Source organism: Manacus vitellinus, unplaced genomic scaffold, assembly GCF_001715985.3.
Source record: "Manacus vitellinus isolate BGI_N305 unplaced genomic scaffold, ASM171598v3 scaffold_1_pilon, whole genome shotgun sequence".
In the NCBI taxonomy this organism is placed as follows: Eukaryota; Metazoa; Chordata; class Aves; order Passeriformes; family Pipridae; genus Manacus; species Manacus vitellinus.
The window spans coordinates 33,645,576-33,657,792 of NW_021939396.1; the positions used below are offsets into that span (position 1 = coordinate 33,645,576).

At 38.6% G+C, this 12,217-nt stretch overlaps 1 protein-coding gene across 1 annotated transcript in view; it reads left to right on the forward strand.

Moving 5' to 3' along the window:
* Positions 1–2,825: 2,825 nt before the first annotated feature.
* Positions 2,826–12,217, forward strand: part of CPA6 (carboxypeptidase A6) — a 34,636-nt gene continuing 25,244 nt past the window's right edge. Inside the window, exons 1-5 of the mRNA XM_018074849.2 lie at positions 2,826–2,869; positions 6,499–6,642; positions 10,109–10,223; positions 11,157–11,258; positions 12,099–12,203. Of these exons, the coding sequence (XP_017930338.1) occupies positions 2,826–2,869; positions 6,499–6,642; positions 10,109–10,223; positions 11,157–11,258; positions 12,099–12,203 (510 nt within the window). The remainder of the gene's footprint in view (positions 2,870–6,498; positions 6,643–10,108; positions 10,224–11,156; positions 11,259–12,098; positions 12,204–12,217) is intronic.

The following is a 12,217-nucleotide window of genomic DNA, read 5'->3' on the forward strand; positions in this document are numbered from 1 at the left end:
AGAGATCAGTGTCTGCCCCTCTCCTTCCCCTCATGAGAAAGTTGTAGACTGCGATGAGGTCTCCCCTCAGTCTCCTCTTCTTCTCCAGGCTGAACAGCCCAAATGACCTCAACCCCTCCTCATATGGCTTCCCCTGAGAGTCCTTCACCATCTTCATTGCCCTCCTTTGGACGTTCCCTAATAGTTTAATATCTTTCTTATATTGCAGCACCCAAAACTGCACACAATATTCAAGATGAGGCCTCAGCAGTGCAGAGCAGAGCAGGACAATCCCCTCCCTTGACCGGCTGGCGATGCTTTGCCTGATGCCCCCTAGGACTTGGTTGGCCCTCCTGCCAACCAGCTGCCCCCAGTTGCCAGGGCACTGCTGACTCACATTCGACTTGCCCTTGACCAGGACCCCCAGATCCCTTTCCGTGGCACTGCTTTCCAGCATGTATGCTCCCCAGTCTGTATGAGCATCCAGGGTTGCCCCATCCCAGCTGTAGAATCTGGCACTTCCCCTTGTTAAACTTCATATGGTTGGTGATTTCCCAGTCCTCTAATCTGTTGAGGTCTCTCTCCAGGGCCTCCCTGCCTTCAAGGGAGTCAACAGCTCCTCCCAGTTCTGCGTGATCTGCAAACTTGCTGAATATCCCCTCCAGTCCAAGTCATTTATGAAGATGTTGAAGAGCACAGGGCCTAAGATAGAGCCCTGTGGAACCCCACTAGTGACAGGTCACCAGTCTAATGTTACCCCATTCACTATTACCCTTCTGTTTCTCATGCAGTGCAGAAACAACTGCAAAATGAACCAAGCCATAAATAGTTTAATAAGAAACAAGATAGGTGTTTGGCTGTCTGTTTTTTAATAAGTCTGTTAAATACTCTTTTCCATCTTTCAGATATACTTAACCCAGCAGCATCTGTACTTGTAAGAAGGGACATTCAGTTACCTTATAACTGAATATGATTTTTATCTCAGTGACTCTCTTGAAGAATAGTCTACAGGTTCTTTTCAGTGTACAGCCTTGTGTAAAATTATACCAGTGTAAGTAGAGGGCAAGACCATTATTTTGTTATAGTTCCACAAAGATCTCCAAAACTCAAAACTTCAAGCTGTGCATTGTTTGCATTCTGCCAGCGTTATGTTTGCTGCAATCCCACAAATCAATCCTGATTTATTAGCACAATTACTCTTACCAGCCTCACTGAAGAGCAAATAAATACAGAAAAGTTAGAGCCAGTTAAATGTCTACTGTGCTCAGTCAGAAACCTAAATTACTTTGTACTGGGACTACCTTTTAAGTCCTTTTCGAAAGCACAGGGAATCCCATGCTGAATTGCCTCTGGACCACTTTGCATCACATAAAGAGCAGCTGAAGGAGATTTGTGATCAGGACTATCAATTAAGTTCCTTAATTGGCAGGAGCAAGTGAGGATGAAATCAATCCCAATCCTGAAAATATTTGTAAGGGTGAAGGCATTAGAGAGGAGCAGTTCTGCTCTTTCCATGTGGACTACAGCACAGCTGTAATTATCCACCAGTGTCAAAGTGAACAGGAGTCATTCTTCCTTGCTTCTTTCTTTCCAAATGTACCAACAGAAGCCTAAAATTCTGTTGCATACTATGCATGTGCATGTGAGAGGTGTTTATGTACATACACGCATGTGACTGTGCTTCTTGTGTGTTATGTGATGAATACTCAGACAGTCAGACCTCTGATGACATCAGTAAAACCAGAGCAGTTTCTACTTCTTCTACTCTCTACCTTCTACTACGGATTTATAACTGAAAACATATCTAATGAATTTTAGGACTGCTTAGGGTGTTCATGTGTCTATACATGAGCATATGGATGTAAATGGGAAACCCACACTTCCAGAGAGAGTCCATGAGCAAAGACTGTCACTGCTTGCATTACTGACTGCACATTCCCTTTTACAAGAGGCTCAGAAATGCCAAGCCATTTCAGCTGATGGCATCATAACAATAATTATATTCTGAACTTTACAGCTGACAGCATTTCTCAAAGAAATTCATTCATAGTGATGTTAAGGACAAGGCCAGCTTTGGTACATGTATTGCTGTATACAACTCAGTAAAAATAAAAACTGGAATTTCTAGGTAATAAAGCATAACAAAATTACTGTTTTCATGGGGTATAACACAGATAAATCATACAAACAATTTTCTCTAGATACTAAATATAAGTTATGGCAAAGTTATTCTAGTTATTTTCATGACAAGCATCAATCATCTCTTTTGATTGATACACAATTGCAGACCTGATGAGAGCACTAAGCATCTTCCTTTCAGGATAAATGGATGAAGAAATTAAACATCTGCTTTTGAAAGGGTAGTGAGAGACAACTGGAGGCTATTGCCCAAGAAAATGCCTTTAATTACAAAGGCTGGACTAGGCCTGATGGTCTAAAGAAGCTGGGGATTTATTTCAGTGATTTGAGTGAAAAAAAAAGAAAACAAAACTGTGGAATTTATGCAGCCATGAGAGGGTTTATGGGGAAAAGTAGGGAGACTCTTTTCTTCTCAGGCTCTCTTTCCACAGGCATGGAATAAGCAGGAGGAAAACCTGAACTAGTGAAGAAAAAAACTCCCTGTTCTGGTTTCTGTCTTGGCAGGACAACAGCGTTTTCTATACGCCATTTGTAACATGTAGCATTATACCAACGAAGTGCTTGTATTGTTGGAAAATTATTTGTATAATTTTAACCTTTGGAATAAATTCTGAATTCTATTAGTTCAGCACCCAAATCTGTTTAAAATATTTGTCCCTTTGCCTTGTGCTCTCTTTTCGATGCTGTACTGGCCAAAACTTAGAGACATGACTAATGAGTTCAAGGTTGCTGTACCTGGAAAGATGTCCAGGTAAAATGTGATGCATTTATGTTCATGAGCTGTCTTTAACACCTCGGTTTAAAGAGAAACTGCCTAAAGAAACTTGGCTTTCCTAAGCACAAGTTGAACCACAGGCTCTTTTATGGGACGAGTGAGGTTGGAAAAAAGAATGAGAAGATAAACAGCAACACTTACTTATGCAGTCACAATTAATAATCTCTTATACCTTCTTGGTTTAATAAAGCAATAATGTGCTTAAATCCCTTGAGAAAAGAGAGCGAACTGTATGCTTTTACATACCATTTTTTCTCGTGGAAAGCTACTCAGGATGCTCGTGCCTCCAGTGAGATTCCGGGAAAGAGCATTCACCGGGCATCTGTGCACTGCTATTCCTGACAACAGGTACCCATAGTCACACTTGCACTTGTGTGCAGTGGCGGTGCTGAGTAATTGGTCTCCTAGTCCCAACTCTGAACATGCTGAAAAATCTTGAATGTGCTCTGCTTATTATTTAAGGCATAAAAAATCCCAAGACCTTTTAAAGGCAACCTGCTGCCTGAAAGACAGGATAAGATGTGTAAAGGAGATGAGAGTATTTAGGTTTGCAGACATGCTCTTGAGCATATAGCTTTTCCTCTAGCCTCAAGATACTAGATGAATTTTGAGGTTCAGATTTTTGGCTGTATGTTCAGAGAGTTTTGTAGGATTTCTGCATCTCTTTGTTTTGTAGCTGGAGAATCTTCCTCCTACCCAGCAAATCCTACCACCCACACAGCTAATAGATATCTTTTGGCGCTGACTGGTACACCATTCATAATACTGTATAACAACTAATGTATAGTGTGTGGGGATAACAACACCATATCACAGATAGTAAAGAGGATAGGATAGGAATTAGTATCACTGCCACTCACTAACCAGCAGAGCCCAGAGTGGAAATCCAAGGCATACTTGTGAGTAGAATGATGCTGAAAGAAGAGGGATGACTCCGATGAGACCCTCGGTATCCATGGGAGATGCAATGATGAAGTCTCCTGAAGATGACAGTGAATAAAGGATAGAACATGCCTGCTCTGAAATCCATCTTCTGTTTGTTAGTTTTCATGCATTGTCTCTATGTCACACCAAGGACAAGCTGAAGGCTGCAATATAAATAAGATGTCTGTTGGAGAAATATGTTTCTTGTTATATGCTTTATAAGGTAAAATCAAGTTAGCAATTGAAGTACTCTGGACAGGACAGGTAACATCTCCCAGAGGAGCACTGAATGCTTCATTTACATTGCAAAGGGTGAAGAGTGAGAGTCAAATGAAGCCAAATAGGGAACTGAGTTGGAGTGGAATGATTTGTCTTCTAAATATGGGATTTTTTGTCTCACTTCCAGGACAATGCCAGGAGTGAAATACCGGATTTTCACTAAAAGAGAATATTGATGTGCAATATGCCATTGATTTCATGAAGATTACTTCTGCTTCTGATATTCACTTGTAGACAGTAATGTGAGGAACAATTAGAATGCCTCAGAAATTAAAAAGCTTGATGATGTTATAACTAATAGTGTGAATATTGGTTGTTTTATCCCCTCCGTGATGATTGACAATTTCACCAAAATAAATCCTGAGTAACTGTCAAGAACAAAGACAATTTTCAGGTGTATCTCAAGTGTGAATTTTTTTTCATTTTTCTATTCCAATTTTGTGTGCTTGGAAACTCCGTTTTGGTTGCTGTTAGCTTTTGTGTAACACTTTGTTGTTATTTTTATAAACCTGGCTCAAGCTGATTGATACACTGTTGCTCCAAGAGAAACAAATTTACCCTTTCTGATGTGTATTTTTAGGGATAAATCTTAAAAGTCTAATACACATTTCTAATTATTGTGTGGGAAATTAACCATGTTGAATTTCAGTGAGTGTCTCTAATGTATCAAAATATGAAAGACAGATAAACTAACAAACATAAGGTGTTAGCACAGTGAGAAGATATTTATTTATAAGCAGCATTTAACACCATTTAATTCATGATTTTGCTTTCTACTGACCATCTGTCATAGCTGCTCTCAGCCTCACAAACCCCGTGAACTTTGCCAGTGCTGGTGTTAGACTTGAAAAGATGCTGCACCCACCCACCGCTATCACTCAGACCCATAGACCATATTGTGGCAGCATGAAACAAAGAGTGGTTTTGGCAGGAACTAGAAGAGGCTGCTCCTCTCTGGCTGCTTCCAAAGTAGCAGGCATTTAATTGGATTAACTGGACTGAGGTCACTATTGCTGTAAGAGGTAGCATCAGGTTCAGTGTCAGATGACCTCTTGGTAATCAGAATATTCTTAATCAGGGTCATTTGAGAAATGGTGAGAATTAAACCCATGTTTCAAGATTGTACTCCCCTCACAAATGAGGTTATAGCAAGACCAGGTGAAATGCATTTGTTATTTCAAAAATAGCTTGTATGGCATAGAAGTAGTCAGGAGCTTTTAAAATGCAGATTATAAAAACCTTCTTAGAAACCTGAAAAGCAGTGGACACTCACAAGCTGTATTAATGACTTCCATCAGTGCAGCCTGGCACAGCTGATTGCAATAAACTTCAAAAGACTTTTATCAAATATTAATTATTTTTAAATTCTCTTTAAGACATGTGTGGACGTGGTAGTCCATTCCTTGTATTCAGCTCACAAATATATGTTTTTAAAGCCTGTGGATCCTGACATGCATATTTGTCACATTGATACAGAGACAGTTGCTGAAACTCCCATTTATAGTCTCCTTGGACTATCCAACAGCTCTGGGAGGAGTTTGTTAACTTGTGTTCTTGCCACTGTCCTCACACTGGCTGAGGAGGAACTGTTCTCACCTCTGTTGTAGAGTATGTGCATCTACACTATTTTACTACTATTTTACAGAGTGTAGAACACTGATTTTCAAACCCCTGTTTGCAAACTTTCTTGCTTTTTTGAAAATTTGTGCCAGCCTTAGGCTAGAATTTCCAAAAGTATTTCAGATTTGGCAACTAAAGGAAGTAAAAATGGACAAGAACCGTCCCTCAGATATGTGCAGATAGAGGTAGTACAATAATAATAGTGGTATCATTGAGCAGCTATCATTTTTTACAAGATTGTAATGATTTGATTATCTTAATCCTGTTATTTTGACATTTCATATAAAATTTTGGGTATTCATGTTATTGGCACCCTGTTACTGACCTCTGATCTGCTTATTATCAAGAATAAAGCTTGGGTACACTTTGTAAACAACAGTGGTATCTGCTATACCCTCTGTATCTCTTTAGCATTCTTTTATTGCCCTAGTGAACATAGAAAATGCCTTGTGAAATAAAAGAGACTCATGGACTCCATAGGACACAGGGAATGTATAGTAGTCTGAGGAAGTGCATGAAGCTGGAAGTGCCTTTTATTTCAAACTATTTGAGGACGCACATTCTGGAAACTGTTCTCTCTTCCCATTGGCAAATCTCTCATGAGAGTTGTGGTAAATTGGACGCAATCATTCCTCAAAATCTGCTCCATTAGCATAGATGTCAAGCTGGACCAGCCAGTGCAGGTCTATTGTCTGTATCATGCCTAAAATGTTTGCCTGCATACCTTCAAGCGTGCCATCTCCTGGATTTCCCCACCTACACTGAATGCATATGAATTACAGGTTGGTTCCTGCACTACAGGTGGACTTGTGGCAGCCCAGCAGCCCCTTCCACATCGTCGAAGGCACAGTCACTGACGTGCGAGTACCAGAGAACACGACCCGAAGCCTGCTGCCCTACCTCCAGCAAGCAAACATCCAGTACACGTAAGTCCATGCTTCACTTTCCTTGCCTTGCTCCAGAGATCTGGCCTTCCGGGCAGGTCTGCCTCTACCATGCCAAGTGTGCTTGGGAATACGTTCCACATCACAGCAATTAGACTGGCAGACAAATAGGCACTGCCAAGAAAACAACCGTTTTAATGGGAGAACAGAAAATCTCCCACAGGCAGGCAGTTTTAATTAAATGTCCTCCTTTGGAGTCAAGCTGAAGTGTTTTCAATGCATGCAAAATCACATCTATTAAGAGAAAGATGGTAATTACTAATTCTACAGCCTGCTTTGCCTCTCTGTATTTAGCAGGAGCAAGGTTTATTTAAAAGTGTGCTGCAAATGCAGAGGAAAGCCTTCTTCATCAACTATACAGAAACATATTAGTTCTATTATTCTCCAATCCTAGTGATCCAACACAAGTCATACAACATAAATACACACACGCTAAGGATCACGTATCATTTATAGTGTTCCTTAAAAAAATTCAAGACAATTTGAAGTATACTTATCCTTTCGTATTTAGCAGTATGATATACTGGACAAGAGTAATGATCTTGTCATTTAAGCCTTTTCAGTGAGATGCCTAAGCATCTGAATAATCAAGTGATGAGTTATTTGAATTCTCAAATATTTGCTAAGTAAAGACCTACATGAGGGTATTTATGTTTATTTTTCAGTGAGAAAAGGATGGTGCAAATCATACTGTATATGTATGTATGTATGTAGTACTGATCAGAATTCCATTTTTATTATAACAATTGTCTCTTATAAATTTGTTGTTCTAAAAATACAGAAACAAATATAAGGAGATTAATTACACAAGCTCAATGGCTGAAGTTCAGAGTGACTTTCATGTGTCTTCAACACCGCTTCAGTTTTGTTTATGTTTAAAACTGAGATGGGGATTTCTGTAATTGTTTTCCTGTGCTTATAAAAAAAAGTCCCCTAATTACTGTGCCCTAGCAGTTGTATTCACGTCTGTTGCTGTTCCTGCTCACAGTAATCACCTTTAATGAAATGACAGAAGGCTGTTTTATATGTGTTATAAACACTCACTGTACTTGAAGGCCTCTGCTTGGGTTGCAGAGCAGAGTGTGCAAGGGCAAGAACTGAAAGGGCAAAGGGTCTTTGCAGGTTACCTGAAACAACATGGTACAAATACTATGACAACATTGCATTAATCTTCCACAGGGAAAAATCCCCTCTCTGACTTTTGGCACACAAGCTGTGTGCACTTAGAAGGAAGCTGGGCAGCATTTTGTCAGGTCCAGACTTTTCCTTTGCTCTCCCTCTTCCTCCCCCTGCTGCCCATCTCAGATGGTCCAAGCCATCAGAAGCAAAACTCTTCAAAGCCTCTACAAGCAAGCCTCTACATTCCTGACAAGCCTCCTGAGATCTGTAACTCCACAAGAGCCAGGAGGATTTGCCGTGAAAGGAACAGCCACAGTCAGGGAGAGCAGGGTAACCAGGCACAACCACTGAGCTGAAGTGCATCTCCACAAGCAAGATTTTGTACAGCTCCTTTTCACATGGCTGGTTTTCACAATGTTTTTTTTTTTATTATTTAGTTTTTGCACACTCTGCAAAGCAGTTAAAATTGCTACATCCCTTTTGGAACTGGAAAATCTGAGGCAAACGCCAGCTAAAATTTCAGCCTGATGATTCCTTAAATTATGAAAAATTTCTAAACTTAGGAAGCATTAAGCTTAAATAGCTTAAATTATGACAAATTTCTAAAGTTAGGAAGCATTCCTAATAATGAACCATGTGACCAGTACTTGTCTGTAAAACAGGCTTATCTGTCTTTGGGCTTGACTTCATGACAAAATGGTCATGAAGACAAGCCAGGCATCAGATAAACTCTTTCTGCACCAAGTTGCTTCAGTTGTAAGTTTTCTGGTAAAGAAGCCACTTAGGTTGCATTAAAACCTGAGAGACTTAAGAGCCTTTCTGTTATAAACACACAAAGTACACAGTCACTTAAGAGTAAAGAATGATTATCAAATCTCATGCAGAATACAGATGCATAAACAATCAGGAGTTATGAAATGTGTTATTTTAAAAGTGAACAAACAGCGCTTGATTCTGGTAGGTGCTTACACTAATCAGAATTCTGCAAAGAAGTCAAGTATTTTTTTTAAATATTAAATGTCTTAATAACTTGAATAAAACCACTCCTTTAATCTAATTACAGGCATTACAGTACTGGTCTTACAGTATATATAGTACTTTGAAAGTCAAGACTATAATTCTTTAGTTTACTTAATGAATGTTGCTGATGTAGAACAATATAATTCCTAATTATACAACTACTTCACTAATGCATTTGAAGATGGGAATAACCTTTACTTTGATATTACATGTAGGTGGACCTATTACGTTTGAGGTACCTGCTGCACACCTGAGTTAGGAGCACAGTAAATGCCATTTCTTTCTGTCTTTTTCCTGTCACTGCAGCTGATGCCTATGAAAATTTAAAAGGTTGAATGTGACTATCATTTTACAGGAATGATGAATTAGTGGTGTGGTGATTACACATTCCCATGCTTTAGGAGAAGCTGGCATACAAGTATTGACTCAGTTCTACAGTCATGCTGTTACTGATGTCAGTGACAATATTCCCAGATCCTGCTACTACCTTGTGGAATGGATAGATGCTCCAGTTTCTTCTTTATAATTATTTTTAGATGTTTACTATATTATATTTGTATTTGTATCATTATTTATTTTTGCCATAAACCAGGAAAGATTTCCACTTACACAACTCTTTCTGAATTTTACTCATAATACAAGGAACCTTCTGCTTTTTATGCAAGTATATTTCATTTCCATTTGGTATTGTTTCATGGTTTTCCTGAGTTATTTTAATACAACTAGCAAACAACTATTACAGCATAGATAATGTGAACAACAAAGCACACTTGAGATTTTTTCTTTGTTTGCTGTTTAGGTAGAATGACAATGCTGCCAAGTTCTTCTTTTTTTGTTTTGCCTCTACAACCTGTAACTATATGTAATGTTCCGTGCCACAAAAAAAATAGTATGTGCATGTTTCTCTAAGCCTAAAAAGATTTTTAAATGGATTGAAATCGGTTTCTGAAGATCCATGATCACATAATATAACTGGATTACAAAAGAAGACAGCAAATGCTGCTCCATAAACAAATGAAAGTGGTTGCTTCTTCACATTGGCTAGATTATTTACATCAACCTGGTTTAGTCATTTAACAAGCTCATTGTGTTTTTGAAGGCAATGTTACATTTCAGAGCAGCTGGACTATTTATTTGGCAGTTTATATTCAAATGAGCCTGAAGCACTCTTTTGTCAAAATATAACAGATGAAGTAAAGTCAGGATGGTTTAACTCCTGCTATATTTCTTCTAAGTGTGATTGTTGTTCTGACTTAGCTTGTGTGTTCTAGTACATTTTCAGTAATACTGCTATCTTTTTTTTACTTAGGATTCTTATATCAGACCTACAGAAAGCAGTAGAAAACCAAACTGGACTGAGGTCGTATAGGAATCGAAGGTCCCTCTCTGGGTATAACTACGAAGTGTATCACTCCCTAGAAGAAGTACGTGAAAATTCATATTGTTCCTCTTATCTACTACATTCTCTCTACAAGTTCTGGTTACCTGTTCATCTTCAGAAGTGTTCTAAGCATTTCTTCTTCGAAAATAGACACCTTCTTGAAAAATATATGGTTTTTTAGTATTTGTATTCAAGACCTATCTTTATACATCACTATCTTTGACAGCTTAGGACTTTTTCTTTTTTTAAATAGGTCTTTTACTCCAGTGGAATAAGAGATTTCAGTGAGTGATTAGTCACACTGAGTCTTTTAAGCGATGTGACCAAATGCTTAAGTATTTACACAAGAGGCACAAATACTTAAAAATACATAGATGAAAATTCATGTTTAACTATCCCAGATGATGGCTGGGTAAATAATTTCTGTTGATTTCTGTCTGCTCACATACACAGTTTCAGTCTGCACCAAAGCAAAGTCACTAGACCGGGCATGGAGAGTGCTGCATGTCGAGAAGGTCTGGTGCCTGTGAAACAAATATTGCAGGTACCATTGAATCCTGCAAGTCAATCTGTTTGTCATTCTGTGTTCTGGCAGGCAGAATCAGAGACCTTCTTTCTTTGTTCCATTAGTATTTAGTGAGAATGGTGGAATAGCCCCATCCCCAGATTTTCGATGGACAGCTAATGCATTCCAGTAATATCCAACAATGAAATGGGAAAAACATACTATGTAATTGAAGGCAGCATCCAGACTCTGGCAATAGAGCTATGAGAGCCAAATAATAGTTAAAATGTCAAAACAAAAACAAACAAGCAAGGAAGCAAGCAAAGCCAACAAACAAAAAAGACAAAAATAAAAACGATAGGAAAATCCCAAAACATACAGAGGACTGAGAGCTGAGATTAAGAAATGTATTACATTAGCTTCCCATGAAATGCAAAGATTGAAGCAATGATTTAATTTCTGTATTTGCAGATACAGGACTGGATGCATCATCTGAATAGAACTTATTCAGATCTTGTTCACATGTTCTCTGTTGGAAAATCCTATGAAGGGAGACCACTGTATGTACTCAAGGTAAAGATTAAATTGTCATTAATCAGACTAAAGTCTGGAATCAGAGACAGACACTTTGTTACTTATGTTATAGCATGTACACCAGAGATGCAGCTTAACAGCATTTCCCAGGGATAAGTTGCTAAGATCTAAGTATCTCTCTGAATGTCATCTTCAATGAAGAAAGAAAAAAAAAGGTGGAAAACTAAAAGGCAAATCCTATTTACTTCGATTGGATATACATGAAGATAGATTACAGGACAAGTTCAATTAGCAGGGTTTGGATTTAAGGGGATTGGAAAGCTTTGTGTTTATAGACAACTAGGAGAGCAGTTATGCTGGAGAGGGACCCCAGGGGACTCTGGAGCCCTTCTCAGCCTGTGCCACATACACTTCCTTTTTAGCTGCTGACAAAATTCAAGGGCTGTGTGCTTCCAATTCACATGATTAGGACCACAAATTAGAGTGTGTCAGCAAGACACAAAAAAATTTTAGTTTCAATGTATTTTCATCTCCTGTTGAAGAGTTCTGAAAATTTGATTCTTCATCAGGCTATTCCTGTAGTGTCATTCTTCCTCACCCTACTCCATGTGATATTTAAGGATATCATTCCTCATAAAAGAGGAATTGAGAGATCTCAATTCTCCTTTCGGTTTTTTTTTTCCATAGATCAGCCTCATTGTCTTGGCATACCTGCCAAACCTTATCTTGGCCGTACCTTTGAAAAGAATAAATTTATGTTCCTTTATATGAGTAAATTCAAAATGGTTTAGTGTTTCTCATATTCTATTATTTTCTCATTATTGTGTTTCACTAATGTCATGAGATCTATTGATATTTTGTGAATATTCACACTTCAAGTTAGGTAAAAGATCCCGGCCCTACAAGAAAGCTGTCTGGATAGACTGTGGGATTCATGCAAGAGAATGGATTGGCCCTGCCTTTTGCCAGTGGTTCGTGAAAGAAGTAAGTGTTTAAAG